This window comes from Mastigoproctus giganteus, chromosome 5 (genome assembly GCF_048544385.1).
Source record: "Mastigoproctus giganteus isolate SK-2022 chromosome 5, ASM4854438v1, whole genome shotgun sequence".
Classification (NCBI taxonomy): Eukaryota; Metazoa; Arthropoda; class Arachnida; order Uropygi; family Thelyphonidae; genus Mastigoproctus; species Mastigoproctus giganteus.
In genome coordinates this window covers 7,636,562-7,653,692 of record NC_143579.1, presented here as the reverse complement: position 1 = coordinate 7,653,692, position 17,131 = coordinate 7,636,562, and the positions used below count along the sequence as shown (strand labels likewise).

At 37.3% G+C, this 17,131-nt stretch overlaps 1 protein-coding gene across 1 annotated transcript in view; it reads left to right on the top strand.

The window, feature by feature from the left end:
* The first annotated feature begins 11,386 nt into the window (after nt 1–11,386).
* LOC150085148 (sodium-dependent dopamine transporter-like) overlaps nt 11,387–17,131 on the top strand; it is a 176,652-nt gene continuing 170,907 nt past the window's right edge. Inside the window, exon 1 of the mRNA XM_090373849.1 lies at nt 11,387–12,104. Within this exon, the coding sequence (XP_090229975.1) occupies nt 11,525–12,104 (580 nt within the window). The 5' untranslated portion in view covers nt 11,387–11,524. The remainder of the gene's footprint in view (nt 12,105–17,131) is intronic.

Sequence of the window (17,131 nt, the reverse complement as noted above, 5' to 3'; positions counted from 1 at the left end):
TGTTGCACATGGAAGACTGCTGCACAAATTGGAGCAGTGTGGCATTGGAGGCAAATTGCTGCTATGGATAAAGGGGTGGTTGAGGGGGAGAAGACAGAGAGTGGTAATCAATGGACACTGCTCATCATGGACTAATGTTATCAGTGGATTCCCTCAGGGTTCAGTGTTGGGTCCATTATTGTTTTCTGTATTTATAAATGATATTGATGATGGTATATCAAGCTTAATGTCCATGTTTGCAGACAATACGAAGGTTGGCAGGGTTATCAAGGACACTACTGACACTATGCTGCTGCAACAGGATATGGAAAGGTTGAGCAGATGGGCTGAAATGTGGCAAATGAAGTTTAACATTGACAAATGTAAAGTACTACATATGGGAAACAGCAACCACAGAGCAACGTATCAACTCTGTGGTACTACACTGACAGTGGTAGAGAATGAAAGGTACCTGGGAATGGTTGTGCAGGCAGATATGAAGTTCTCTGAGCAGTGCAGACGGGTGCAAAAATAGCTCATGGGGTATTGTCATTGATATATAGGAATTTTTCTAGCAGGGATAAGGAGGTGATTATTCCCTTGTATAAGGCAATGGTCAGGCCACACCTAGAGTACTGTATACAGGTCCGGAGGCCTCATTTCAAGAAGGATGTAGAGCTGCTGGAACGAGTACTGAGAATTGCAACAAGATTAGTGAATGGAACAAACGGGTGCGCTTAAGAATAAAGGCACAAATTTTCCAAATTACAGTGTCTGGAGACTAGCCACCAGCGAGGTGATCTGATAGAGGTGTATAAAGCCTTGAATGGTTTGAGCATGCTCAATGCTGATGGGATTCTTCCTCTTGCTCAGAATAATTATCTGAGAGGGCATAAATTCAAATTGAGGAAAGACAGATGTAGGATAGACGTGCGGAAATTTGCCTTTAGCCAGCGGGTGGTTGGTTGGTGGAACAGACTTCCATCCCTTGTCGTGGAAGTTGATAGCCTAAATAAGTTTAGGCTCAGCTGGACAGGTATTTCGAACGAACAGTGGGGTGAAGTGGAAGTGGTTTTTTTTTTTTTTTTTTTTTGGTTGATGCTGCATAAGCTTGCTTTCTTGCATCAAATGCCTCTACTAATGCTAATGCTAACCTCTGACATAAAATACAGAATGAAGAAATGAATGTTGCGGAAATATTTGAACAGTGTTGACTTACTCTTTTCATCAATCAATTTCCGATAACCGACAACAATCTTCTCTGGGCCCTGGAGAAATTAATATCGCAAGGAACCTCAAACCTTTTGTGTGAGGTTCTCTGCGATACAGATTTCATCTAATTCTTTTACTGGGATAAAGATTTCATCTAATTCTTTTACTGTTCACTCCTTCGCGGTAACATTTTCATCTGGCTTATTTAAAAATTTTAATTTTTAAATGCAAGTCTGCATTGACTTTATTAGCGCGAGACAAACAAGTAACACGTCTTCTTTGGATGGTTGATGGAACACGCCAAGGCGGGCAGCAGGCAAACGTTTGTCTATTGCCCATCCGACACGTGGTAAGCTTAACGCGAAATCAAATCTTTTTCAACTACTACATAAAAAAAGAAAAAAAGATCGCGTTAATTGGAAATTTGCATCGTGTAAAGTGAAAATTGGTATAATTTTTTCAAATAGCGGTAACTGAAACGCGTTAATCGAACTCACTTTATGCTAGGCCTGGCTGTACTTTACATTTGTCAATATTAAACTTCATTTGCCACCTCTCAGCCCATCTGCTCGACTTTTCTAGTTCCTTTTGCAGCAGTGTACTGTCATTAGTGTCATTAATAACTCTACCAACCTTCGTATTGTCCTCAAACTTGGACATTAAGCATGATACACCATCATCAATATCAATTATAAATACAGAAAAAACAACAATGGACCCAACACTAAACCCTGAGGGACTCCACTAATAACATTAGTCCACGACGAGCAGTGCCCTTTGATTACCACACTCAACAATCCCTTTATCCATAGCAGCAATTTGCCTCCAATGCCAAACTGCTCCAATATGTGCAGCAGTCTTCCATGTGCAACTTTACCAAAAGCCTTTCTAAGATCTAAATATATGATATTAAAATTTTTTCCCTGCTTACAGTTCCTTTGTGACACACATAATAATATCCAATCAAATTGGTTAGACAAGACTTCCCCTTAACAAACCCATGCTGTGTGCGAACTATAACTGAAATCTTGTCTAGATGATCCTGCAGTGTTTTTTAACCAGTGCCTCCATTAATTTCCCTGGAACAGAAGTTAGCATTAGCATTAGCATTAGTAGAGGCATTTAATGCAAGAAAGCAAGCTTATGCAGCATCAGCAAAAAAAAATAATAAATAATAATAATAAATAAACAAATAAAAAATAATCACTTCCACTTCACCCCTCTGTTCGTTCGAAATACCTGTCCAGCTAAGCCTTAAACTTATTTAGGCTATCAACTTCCACGACAAGGGATGGAAGTCTGTTCCACCAATCAACCACCCGCTGGCTAAAGGCAAATCAATGCTGATAGGATTCTTCCTCTTGCTCAGAAAAATCACCTGAGAGGGCATAAATTGAAATAGAGGAAAAATAGAGGATAGACGTGCGGAAATTTGCCTTTAGCCAGCGGGTGGTTGATTGCTCAAACCATTCAAGGCTTTATACACCTCTATTAGATCACCTCACTGGTGCCTGGTCTCCAGACACTGTAATTTGCAAAACTTAAGCCTTTCTTCATAACAGCACCCCTTTGTTCCATTCACTAATCTGGTTGCCCTTCTCTGTACTCGTTCCAGCAGTTCTACATCCTTCTTGAAATGAGGCCTCCAGGCCTGTATACTAACAGGTCTATAATTAATTGAGTCGCCCTTTGATTCTCCTGGGTACCTCCCCTGAAGTCAAGGAAGCTGTCATAAAAATGGCTAAGGTTTTGCTTACTTTATTTGCTGCCTCCTTTAATATAAATGGATAGATCCCATCCACCCCAGTGCCTTTCTTATGTTTATCTTCAACAATTTCTCCTCCATTTTCCTCTTAGTTATTACAAAATCATCTAGCTCACTGCCAGAGTTTAGTTCACCTCTGGCATTTCTCTCCCTGAAGAACTCCTCATGTGTGAATGTAGATGGAAAATACTCATTTAGTTTATTAGCCACCTGAGCAGGATCATTAACAATTTTACCATCGATGTCCAGTGGACCAATCTGATTCATCCCCTTCCTTCTACAGTTTACATAGGTAAAGAACTCTTTGCTGTTTTTCTTTGCATCCTTTGCCAAAGATTTCTCATAATCTACCTCTGCCTGCCTAACCACCTTTGTGACTTGGTTACACACCAGCTTATATGTATCCCTGGCTTCCATGTCACCCATTAATTTATATGTATCCCATGCATTTTTCTTCTCTGCCACGTCTCATTAGTTCATATCACATCCATTAGGCCTTAACCTTGAACGATATTTCTTAGTTGGTATGTAATTTTCCAATATGGAAATGATTTTCATAACGGCAACACAAAAGAATCTTTAAATGAACATTTAATAGAAAATTTAAGTAATAAGGTGATTAGGGGAGGGAGATTGTATAATAAATAATACTGCAGTAATAGTAACATCCGTAGTGCAAGGAAGCCACGCGCTTTCTCTGTCAGAGAATTTAAATTGTAAGAGTTTGTCAGAGCATTTAAAACTCTCTATAAAAGTGAAAATTACGCCTTCCTTCATTTTACTAACCTCTCTCAGAGCCTTGTAAATCTCAATCAGTACCCAACGTTGCGAAAATAGGTATGTTACGAAAGTGGAAAGTCTAGTCATCATCAAAGTTTTAAAAAAAGAAAAGAATGGATCAAAAGTTATAAATGAATGCACGAATTCTGTACAAGATGATGTTACCCCATTTGAAAAAACATCAGGATAAAATTTGGTGCACGCAATCTTCCACCAAATTTGAAGACCTGGTTATGATGAATAGACATATAACGTGACTGTGACTGTCAGAGAATTTAATATTGATGAGAAGTCGGTATTGACCATCCTACCTAAACACTATGATATTATTATTATTGTTGTTAGCCATATGGTGCAAGGAAGCCTGAAGCTTATGCTGCATCAGCCAAAAAAATTTCTGAATTATCCTGAGAGAGAGAGAGAGAGAGAGAGAGAGAGAGAGAGAGAGAGAGAGAGAGAGAGAGTCAAAAGTCAAAGGGAATCACCAAGGAAGGGAAAAATGATAATATCGAGCTCAGGACCGTGGGTGTGCCAAACCCAAGCTCACCAAATGTGAGCCCCTGGGGCAATATATATGTCAAAGATTATTTCTCTTTGTGTGCCAGTAATGGTCCCATCCCTTCAGAATCTGTCCAAGGCTCATAACTCTGATAAAATTTTATCCATCCATTATGCAATGCACAAGAATTCCTTTTAAGAATGGTAGCTGGTAATTAAATTGGGATTCACTGCTGGAATCATCTGTTATCCATGCAATGCGCTCCTGCTTTGTTAACAGATGATTCACTGCTGGAATCATCTGTTAACAAAGCAGGAGCGCATTGCATGGATTCCTGTTCTGTTTTCATCAAAAAAAAAAAAAAAAATCAAATCAAAATCAAGATGTAACCCTCCACTGAGAATATCATGACTACCAGTTTTTTTTGCATATGCAGGAGCTTTCTCAAAATTCTAAGAGGGGCAAAAAGGGAACAGAAAAGAAGAAAATTGATGTCAGGGATTTTGATTCTTATTGCAATGCTCTGTGCACAAATCGCTTTAAGCAATTGCTGCTCTGAGAAACAGCGAATTCCAGTAATTAAAGCACCTACCATGTAGTCCAAAATGTCTCTCAGTGATTATTTCCTGAAGAATTTGCAAGAAACTCCTGTCTGCGTTGGTAGCACAATGACATTGTCACCGTCTCCCCACGCCGGGTGGAAAAGGCCCGGGTTCGAATCCCATACGATGGCGCGAGGAAATTTAATGGGCTTTTTTTCACTTCGCTGCTCACTTGGTTGGTTGGTTTCAGGCATAGCAAGATACCTTGCTATCTACGCTATCTTGCTATCTATTTCAAAAACCCCAGAAACTGGGGTTTTTTGTTCAGTAAAACAGACATATCGATCATAGAACAATGGTATTGTTCTATGGTCGATTTGTCTGTTGAAAGATGCAATTAAAATATTTGCAGATGAATTAAAATATTCGGCTGGCCTAATATAATAGTTTGGTTCTGTGGACAACGACATTCAAATAACGACGATCTCAATGTACACTGCTCGACAAAATTAATAGAACATAAAAAACGTAGTGTAACTCGTGCAGCCACACCTCATGGACTCACATCTGGTGCGTATGGGCTTGGCAAACCCAGGGTCTTAGCTGGATATCATCATTCTTCTCTTTCTTGGTGATTTCTTTCTACAGAAACTTCTGACTCTCTCTCTCTCTCTCGAAATAATTGAGAAACGATTTTTTTTTGGCTGGTGCAGCATAAGCCTCAGGCTTCCTTGCACCATATGGTCAATAATAATAATAATAATTTTTTTTTTTACTGGTGCAGCCTAAGCCTCTGGCTTCCTTGCATCATATGGCTAATAATAATAGCTTGCGATGAAGCGGCACAAAATTTGGTATGCTGGTGTCCCATAGAATAATAATGAAACGAGGGAACAAGAAGAAATTTCGGACAGATGAAAGGGACATTTATATAAGTTGTATAAGAATTACCAAAAAGATCACATTACAGAAGTTGATACTTGAAAAGATGCTTGAAATATGGTCACATGACATGAGTACTGCGCATGATCCCACCAATTGCTGAACAGGCCTGACACCGGTGAACCATGCTCGATGTTAGGCTGTCTATAAGATTCTGTGGGAACAAATTTCATTTTTCGTCTGGGCGATAGCACAGTGGTACCGTGACAGTCCTCCCCACACCAGCTGGAAAAGGCCCGGGTTCGAATCCTGTCGATGACGCGTGGGACTTTAGTAGGCTTTTCTCGCTCCGTGGCTGAGTTAGTGGGTCTCAGCGTAGAGAGCAAGGTTTCCACACCAGAAACTGCGGTTTTTTCGTACAGCAAAACAGGCAAATCGACCAGAGAACACACACATTTACAGACACATTACATAAATGGTTATATGTAGGAAATTTACTAAAAAATTACAGATTTATTTCATGATCAGGAATCATTTTGAACTCACCAATTCGGATTTATCCAGGGAAAATATTGTGTGAGGAGGGTTTATTAAAACTAATGGAAACATATTAAGAACTTGTACTCGAATTACCATTTAACTATCTTCATTGATTTTGAAGATGAGTTTGGTTCCCTGTGGTGGGAAAGTGTATTCGAAGTTCTGCATGCTGTCAATTGTTCGATGCAGCTTTATCAGGTCATCCGGAATTACTTCAGAGACAGCATTTTTGGATAATACTTATCCAAGTATCATTCAAAAATCAGACAATTCTCTTGCGTGGTTTCCCTGAATGATCTGTCCTGGCACCTTTGTTTTGGACCATTGATTTAAACAGATGGCTTAACACACAATTTGAGTTTACTCTCCCAATTGCTTAAGCAAACGACATGGTTCTTATTGTTTCTGGATGTTGAAGAGCTCAGCTTGAAGCCAAGACATCTATAGTCCACTGGACCTAATTGCTTGGACTAAACGAAACAAGCTTACTATATATCAGACGAAAACCAAGATGGTCATTTAACCATCAGTTCGATCTGACACGCCCTCCTAGTATTAAGATTGACTACAAACAAATACCATACGTCCATAACTTGAAATATCTTGGTGTCGTGCTAGATGACCGACTAGACTTCATCCTATACGTCAAGAATCTTCTCTAGAACGTCAAGAAATTCACTATGGCTATAATGAGAATTTAGGAATCTGACTGGGTTTGGGCAGGAAGACACTCTTGTTCTACTACAAAGCTGTGTTTCTTTTAATTGTCGTATCGTTCTATGTCGTTTGAGCATGTTAAAACTGGCAAGTTTCGATTTAAACTATACTCTCTTCAGCACTCAATGCTGCTTTGTATGCTACGTGCCTGCAGAACAGTTTATATGGATGCCCTATAAATAAGTGGGATATTGCCATTAGGTTTTCATCTTTTTAGATCGTTCTGTTATTATCTGAAGAACACATTGCCAATGGGATTTGCCTGTATTACTGCAAATTCTTCAAATGATATAAAGCAGGAAAAAATGTCGCATCTGGTCGGAACTTGTCAACATTTGGCAAGATCGTTGGACTACGTCAGTCAAGGATAGAATTACATACAAGTTTATTGATAATGTACGAATTTCATCTTGGTTCTCTTCACCGAGGAATTTCATTTTGGTTTTCTCCAAATATCGATATCTACATGTCTTTTCTCATCACCGGGCACTGTTCCATCAACTCGAAACTCGTTCAATTGGGTATAGAAAATAATGATACTTGCCTTTGTCATTAGCGAGAAAACTGGGTGCACATTGTCTTCCACTGCCCTTATTATTGTAACTTTAGAAATTCCCTACTGGAAAAAGTTCCGCAGTTCGAGCCGGACAATGTGTAAAAGTTTTGATTGAAACTTCTCCCATTTCAACCATTTTCAACAGTTTTCTGTTGACGTTTTCAACAGAAGAAGGCAGCTACTGATAACTTCCAATATGAGTTCCAAAGACGAATCATTATGAATGGATGCTTTCTTCTCGCATCCTGCTTGCCTTTCAGAATTATCTTTAGTAATACTGAAATTCGCAAAGCCTTCAGTGACTTATTTCCTCCTTTTCTTTTTGTCTCTAGTATGGGCAACTAGAGAAATGTGCTGGCACCCACTGATTTAGCACTGCCTTCAGTGGGTACGGGATCTGCCCCTTCTTGGGCAATTAAGTTAATACAGGCCCACCTTCTCGTGCTGAGGATGGGCACCGCTTTGCTGCTGCTGCCCGGTTAAGGCAGCACATACAAATCACTCGTGATTTACATTTGGCCAAACTACAACATTCTCTAAACAATACGATGATAATTGGCAGAATTGAACTCTGTTCTAGGTGCACACTGGTGTGAAAAACGTAAGGACGAACACTATTTCTAAAGGTTGCAACCACAAAATAAAACGAAACAGCTTGTGGCGATTTGCATAACTGTGGCCGTTCAGAGAAAGCTGGTGCATATGCAAACATTTGAATCGTGATGAGAGGGCTCACATAAACAGATAAAAGCAACAGTAGTAGTAGTATTAGTGGCATGTGATGCAAGAAAGCAAGTGTATGAGCTTATGCAGCATCAGCCGAAAAAAAAAAAAAAAATCACACCATTCCCTCCAAATGCCTGTCCAGTTCTTCCTTAAATTTATTTAACCTGTCCACTTCCACAACGACAGATGGAAGTTTGTTCCAGCAATTAACAACCCGCTGGCTAAAGGCAAATTTCCGCACATCTATTCTACATCTGTCTTTCCTTAATTTGAATTTATGCCCCCTTAGGTTCGTAATTAGTATTAGCATTAGCATTAGTAGAGGCATTTGATGCAAGAAAGCAAGCTTATGCGGCATCAGCCAAAAAAAAAAAAAAAATAAATAAAATAAAATAAAATAAAATAAATAAATAAAAGAAATAAATAAAAAATAACCACTTCCACTTCACCCCTCTGTTCGTTCGAAATACCTGTCCAGCTGAGCCTTAAACTTATTTAGGCTATCAACTTCCACGACAAGGGATGGAAGTCTATTCCAGCAACCAACCACCCACTGGCTAAAGGCAAATTTCCTCACGTCTATCCTACATCTGTCTTTCCTCAATTTGAATTTATGCCCTCTCAGGTGATTATTCTGAGCAAGAGGAAGAATCCCATCAGCATTGAGCATGTTAAAACCATTCTAGGATTTATACGCCTCTATCAGATAACCTCGCCAGTGCCTAGTCTCCAGACACTGTAATTTGCAAAACTTAAGCCTTTCTTCGTAAGAGCACCCCTTTGTTCCATTCACTAATCTTGTTGCCCTTCTCTGTACTCGTTCCAGCATCTCTACATCCTTCTTGAAATGAGGCCTCCAGACCTGTATACAGTACTCTAGGTGCGGTCTGAACAAGTGGAAGGATCCCATCAGAATTTATCGTGCTCAACCCATTGAAGGCCTTATATACCTCAATCTGATCACCGCGCAGGTGCCTAGTCTCCAGCCCCTGCAATTTGCAGAACTGAAGCCTCTCTTGGTAAGAGAAACCCTTCATTCCCCTCACCAATCTTGTTGCCCTTCTCTGTACACGCTCAAGTAAATCTATATCCTTCCTAAAATGAGGCCTCCAGACCTGTACGCAGTACTCAAGGCGTGGCCTGACCATTGCCTTATACAGAGGGACAATCACATCCTTCTCCCTGCTAGCAAAATTCCTGTATATCATTGACAAAACCCCAAGACCTGCCCTGGCAGCCTGTCTGCGTTGCTCAGAAAACTTCATATCTGACTGCACAATTACTCCCAGGTCTTTTTCATTTTCTACCACCTTAACCAGTGACTCCATTATTTTACCCGGAACAGAAGGTCTGTAATTACTCGTGTCACCCTTCGATCCCCCTTTGTAATTCACATTTGCACGTATCCAGTCTGTGGGGACCTCCCCTGAATCCAAGGATGCTCTCATAATTATGTCTAAGGGTTAGCTTAGTTGCTTTGCCGCCTCCTTTAATATAACTGGATAGATCCCATCCACCCAGGTGCTTTTCTTATGTTTAACTTCAACAATTTCTCCTCCACTTTGCTTTCAGTTATTAGAAAATCATTAAGTATCCTGCTACAATTTGATAACCTTCTGCCATTTTCAAACCTTAATAATTCCTCATGTGTGAATGTAGATGCAAAATACTCATTCAGTTTGTTTGCTATCTGAGCAGGATTCGGTATCGCCCTTAGCATCGTCTCACGTGCGTGGTAGGCCTGCAGAACGACAGGTACAGCTGTTCGAAGGACCAGTGTTGGTCGTCCACGAAAAACAACGCCCAATGATGACCGCTATATACTCCTACAGGCCAAGAGGGACCGACATCAGACAGCCGGATCCATTGCAAACCAGCTGCACAGGAGCACATCTAAAAAAATAAAAAATAAAAAAATAAATCTATCTAAATCTAAAAAAAAACAAAGTCAAATCTGTTTATTGGCTCAACTAACTCGTCCACGGTGTGAAAAAAAAAAAAACCATAAAAGTTCTGCTATTTGAATTTCTGTTGGCAATGGAATTACAGCCAGGCATTTTTAAAATTTAGTATGAAGGAGAAGACACAGTTATCCAATGAATTACTCGAAAGGAGGGGATTTTAGAATCAAACGAATAATAATTATCTTCTTTATGGACAACATTGTTAATAAACGGATAGTAATTCGTTCATTAAGATTGCCTTAGTAAAAGCTTGTAAAAATATCCTGTATGAAAATTATTGTATCCTTTTCGGGAAGGAGGGGAGGAAGATAACAACTTTATGTGGTTATGCACAATGCATTTCCAAGGATGCTTGGAGGGGAATGGGTGTACCAAAACAAATCACATCAAAGCCAAAAAGGTGAAAGAACTAACCTTATGGCAAGTGCGCCAAAATCTGATTTTGATACTTTCAAAAAAGAGAATCTCAGAAGCAGAAGTTTAAGAAACATTGTTTCAAATAATGTAAACTCCAAAAATGCAACATTAGTGCATTCCTTTTTGTTCTTTCACAGTAATAATGTTAATACAGTGATTGAGAAACTTCGTTTTCTTTTTGAAGGAAAACGATAAGTCTGTGTTTTGGTTTTATTGCAGAATATTTAGTTTAACTTCGATAATTACTGTATATTTTTAATCTAAATACTAAGAATTGGAGGTTAAATTACTCAATTATCAAGAAAGGTGTCTTTGATTCTAAATTATAAACTGATTATTTAGGATCACATTGTTTCAACATTGACCGACCCAGAGACAGCACAGTATAAATTTATCACTGAGGTTTACTGTGTTGCTTTTTTTCTAATGTTTATCGTGTTAGATTACCAGATAATTAATATCCGATCCATCTTTCAATCATAGAGTGTTTGTTGTTCATGATGGTCAATAGGGTGAAGAAGCAAAAAAAAAAAAAAAAATTCCTAAAGAAAAAAAAAATCTCAATTTGAAATTTTTATATTCAATTGCTTGAATAAAACAAGGACTGATTACTCTTCACACAGAGTAAATTTCATTGTAGTAATTTTTAACGCACATGTGAAAAAATTTCTTTCAACTAATTACAGAGAGTGATATAACTTCGCCATTTTAAAGACTTCTTAATTGTTAATAAAATAATTTTGTCGGTATATCTAGGGTACGGAAAGATTAAACTGCCTAGTAGACTACTCTAAGTAACGGCACCAAGAGAAGCAGCGGGAGTATGGCGATACGTGATGGAGTTGTCTTGTGAAGCCACCGAAAATCCTTAATTTAAGTACTGTAGAGTTATTGTTTTGCAAATTTAAGACCATAAAACTGGTAGCTAATATTCACTAAGCTAAAATGGATGAAATACCAATGAAACGGCCAAGGAATAAGAAGGCAGAGCGACCACATTCAGCTTCTGAATCATTCGGCAACACTGTTCTTATGAGCAGTCCATCGGCTACAAGTTTGGATGGACGGTCGGTGCCCGTATTTTATATCCCATCTCCAGCGCATGATACAAAGACAACAAAATTTACTTTTGGGGCGGCCGATACAGTGGTACCCGGAGAAGAGTTTGGAGACGAAAGGTTGGGTTTGGTAAGGTCAACATCTTTCATATCTCGTCCTGCATCCTACATTGGCCGCGTAAATGAAGTCGAGGTTGAAAACTTGTGTATTCCTACTGTTGGCTGTAGTAGAAGAATGTCCCGCTCTTTGCCGGAACTTCGCGATTTGAATTTTATGTCTGTATTACCAGCGGTGGATGAAGAAGAATCCGAAGTATCTGAAAATGATTCCAATGAAGTTGTTTACGAAAAATCAACTCGACCACAGTGGTACCGAAAACTCGATTTTTTGTTATGTTCTGTCTGCCAGGCATTGGGATTAAGTAATTTTTGGAGATTTCCATATTACTGTTACATTAGCGGTGGAGGTATGGTGTTTGATGCTTAATATCTCATATATGTTTGATATTAATATATTTCAGTTGGAAAATTACCATTATGTTATAATTTGTTATATCTCGTCGAATTGCAAACCTGCACATGATATTGCCATGATATATTGCCTTTGTATCATTGGGCAATGTCATGGCTTTTTATGTATGTCAAGTTTTAGAGAAAAATACGTAATAATAAAAAATTAGGAGAATAAATAAATAAAGCGGAAAGTTATTATTTTGAACAATTAGCAGAGTGGAGCGGAAAAGAGGCAGAATTTATATCCCTCTTCCCTGCCACTGATAATTGTGATAGAAATATATAAGTTAATTTATGAAGTTCTTAGTGGTAGAATTAATTTTTTTTTGATTCTATATTGAATTAGAGATTTGTATATTTGAAAAAATGGAATTCAAAAATTTGTATATTTTGTGCAAATATACAAATTTACAAAAAGATTTGTAGACTTGAATTCCAACTCTGTTGGAATTCAAATGTTTTCAATAAGATATAATGATTTAAAAAAAAAAAAAGTCATGTTACGAATAACAGCAAACTAATAAAAATCGTTATTAATTGAGACTACTTTCACTTAGGTGTTAAAGTAAACATATTAATGAAGGCAAAGCATCTTGAAATGATCAAGACAATTTTTTTTTTTAAGAGTTAAGTCTGGAACATAAAAGTGTACCCTTACAAAGAAAGACAAGTTCTGCAAATTGCAGAATCTGTAAACTAGGCACCTATGAGATCTGATTGAAGTGTTTAAGTTCCTTAAACGGATCGAGTAAATTAAATGCTGATGGCATTCTATCTCTTGCTTGGACAATATATGTAAAGGGGACATGAAATTGAAGGATGGTTGCAGGATGGATAAGTGAAAATTTGCTTTCAGCTAGAGAGTGATTGATTGATTGTTTGCATCATTTGCCACTGCTATTATTAATAATAATAGACTAAAATAAACCTGTTCTTAAGATAATGAAAATGTTTGACAGTTGATGGATTTCTGCATTACTTTGGAAAGAGTTAAAGTAAGTGTGATAGGATTAAGAAAGTATAAGAAGGTGGCACAAAAGAGAAATTAAGTCCAGAATACAGGTTTTAAGGATGTGTAGGGAAATGCCATTGGAACCTGTTGACTTCCGATATCAAGATTGTTAAGACTTTTAATCTCCTTTTGGTAAGACAAGGGAAGCATTGAACTGAAACGTGTCTGGTATGATAGGAGGCAATTCACCTGTATTGTTAATGAATTAGAGTAAAAGTAAGATATTAATAAGGCAGCTTTATCCTCAGAAGAGGATAGAATTTGCATCCAATAGGCTTGGCCAGAAAACTGTATAATCTTTATAAAGATTACTTGCTTTCTCCAAATTTTTATCCCTTTTAAAATAGGGTTTGTATTGATTAATAACTTTATTTACGGCTATTGTAAACTTTGATATAGGGAGAAAGTGAATTATTTGTAGAGCAAATGGCAGGGGGTGGATGTTGGATGATGGCTACAAGTGTTTGCTGAATGAGCATTTTTAATTCTGTTCATAAACTGAACTGATTAGTATTAGTAGTAGCATAGGCAAAGAAGCAAGCTTATAGAGCATCATCCAAAAAAAAAAAAAAAAAAAGACACTACCCACATCACCTGTCATTTCTCTGTTTCTCTAATTCTTCCTTAAATTTATTTAGATTACTCACTTTCACAACACCAGATAGAAGTTTGTTCTAATAATCAACTACCCTCTATGGTAAGCAAATTTCCACATGTCTATCCTGCAACAACCCTACCTCAATTTAAATTTGTGTCCCTTTACTGTGTGTGTGCGCGTGTTGTCTGAACAAGAGTAAGGATACCAGTCTGAACAAGAGTAAGGATACTCAATCCATTCAAAGTCTTAAACACTCCAATCAGATCTCCTCGCAGGTACTTAGTTAATTTTTTCTTAGTAAGTGTACCGTTTTGTTCTTTCTCATTAATCTCATTATTCTATACCTGTTACAATAGATCCACATCCATCCTAAACATATGTCTTAACAATTACCTCCTTATTCCTGTATGTTATTGATGAAACCCCCATGAGCTGCCCTAACTGCTCAGATTATTTTGGCTGACTGCAGCTACTCCTAGGTCTTCTTCATTCTCTACTACCTGTACTGTTAATGCTGGAGTGTGGTGCCACCCAATTGGTATGTTATGGGATTACTGCTGCCCATATTGCATTTTTCAATGTTAAACTTTAATTGCCACTTCCCATCTTGATTACTCTTATGAAACATCCTGCCAGTCTTTATTTGTAAATTTAGAGAATTAATCTGATATGCTATGCTTCTTCATGGATATCATTAATAAATATTGAAGGCACTAGTGGACCCAGCACTGAATTCTGAGGGATTTCACTAATAACATTAGTCCGAATAGAGCAGTGCCCACTGATAACCACCCCTCTTCCACTCAACAATCCTATTATCCATAGCAGCATCTACACTACTTGCCCCTAATGCCACACTACTACAATTCGTGCAGTAGTCTTTCATGTGGAACAGTATCAAGCTTTGAAGTCGAACTCTGAAGTCTAATTATGTGCTATCAAAATTATTTTTCATATCTAGTTCCTTTGTTACTGCATCATAGTAACCAGTCAGATTGGTCAAACAAGACTGCCCCTTAACAAATAACTTTATTTACCATTAATTTATAATCATGCTGTGTTGCTGTATAACTTTATTCCTTTCTGGATGGTCCTGCATTACTTTTTTAACCAGTTAGTCTATTATTTACTCCATTATTTTCCCTGTACAGAAATCAAATAAATTGGGAAGAGATTTGCACATTTCCAATTAATAAGGACTTCCTCCCCCCACCCGAATCTATGGATGCTCTCATTATCATGGCTAAATGTTTGCTTATGTTTTTTGCTGCTACTTCTAATATAACTGAATAGATGACTTTCTTCTATATGGGAAGGGCAACATATGTATTAGTTCACTTAAATATAAGTACAAAATCCTCTTATCTCAAATGAGAATTTGAACCATGTCCATTTCTTATTGCTGACATTCTCGTTGTTATGCTGGCTGCTTTTGCTGCCAAGAAATGTGATATAATGAAAGAGAGCTGATTATGTCAAAATTATGGTGAAATTATCTTACGAAAAATGTAAACAATAAGTAACCAAGGCTTGGTGTGAGACAGATTCTTATGATATTCAGAAGTCACTCTGAATATCATAACCCTTCAATTATATAACTGGGGATGGTTTAAATACTTGAAGTATTTATATTGCTAGACTGGTTTCATCATTTGCTGTTTTCATAATATTTTTGAATTTTTTGCTTAGTTAAATTTTGTTGTCAAATATAAAGCTGTATGCCATATATTCTCCTAGAAACCACAGCCTCAACAAGCATCTTTTTTCCCTCCCCTCATTATTTTCTAACTTGTTTTTCTTGCACAAACAATTTGTGTCTTTATTAATTCAATTTGTTTCTTTGTTAATTCTAAATTTTTGTATTGTTCCCAGTTTGCTAATATAGTATTTTTTTTTTTTTTATTTCTTTACAGACAAATTGCCAGTTGTCATTGCATTCAACTGACCATAGTGTTTCACTAAAAATATTTTGTGACATTGTTTAATGAAATTGCATCATTACTGTATAGTTGAATTTTTAAGACAAACCCAAAGTTTGTACGTTAGACATCATTATTATATCTCATATTGTGAAATCCTTCGTAAGTTGCTTTTCCCTTATACTTAGAATAAGTACCACATTACCATTAGAGAAGTGTGTTGTTACTTATTCTCACTAGAGTATTACCACCTGGACAACACTATTTCAGAGCTGTTATTATTATTTGTCAGTAGTGGTATATGACGTAAGAAAGCAAACTTAAAGCATCAGTCAAAAAAAAAAAAAAAAAAAAAAAAACTCTCTCCATCTTCCCATCTAGTAATTTTTCTAGTTCTTAAATTTATTCAAACCACCCACTTCAACAACAACAAATGGAGGTTTGTGCTAACAATCAACCACCTGTTGACTGAAGGAACCATCCTCCTTCAACTCAAATTTATGTCCGCTCATGTGTAGTCTGAGCAAGAGGAAGAATACCATCAGCATTGAGCTTGTTCAATCCATTCAAGGCTTTAAACACTTCAGTCAGATCACCTTGTAGGTTCCTAGTCTCCAGATGTAATTTGTAGAACTTGAAGCCTTTCTTGGTAAGACCATTTCTTGCTTTGTGAATTGAGGATACATTTGCACATCTCCAGTTCACAGGGACCTCCCTGAATCCAAAGATTTCCTTATAATTATGCCTAAGGGTTTTTCTTACCTCCTTTGCTGTCTCCCGTAATATAATTAGATACATCCCACCCACCCCAGGTGCCTTTTTTATGTTTATCATTTGCACAATTTCTCTTCCACTTTCCTGTTAGTTTATGCTCTCTGTTATTGTTTTGCTCCCTGCTGGATTTTGATGAACTTTTGGCATTCGTTTCCATAAATAACTCCTCATATATGAATGTAGATGCATAATATCTATTGAATTTGTCAGCAACCTGAATAGGATCATTAACTGTTAAACTATTGGCATCTGTTAATGTAGGTAAAGAAGTCTTTGCTGCTTTTATTGGCATTCACAACTGGCTCATCAACTAACAGTTGATGAGAAAGATGCCAAAGGTTCTTAGAATAATAAAATTTTGGGACAGAAGACCTCAAACTATGACATTGTTTAGTGCAGTTGCATCATTATTACATAATTTTAAAGACAAACTGAATTTTTAATGAATTTTTAAGACAAACTGAAGTTAGGCATCATCATTATTATAATGTAATAATACATTATAATAATTATGTGATGTCAAAATTATAACAAGGTGAATTTCTTAACACGGTGAATGAGAAAATCCATTTTCTATGAAATTATTATATCTTGTATGAATAGTAGTTTATATATTTATTTGTTTTTTTATGGAATGAGTAAAAATTCTGTTTAGGGCAACCTTCAGATTTTTGAGGG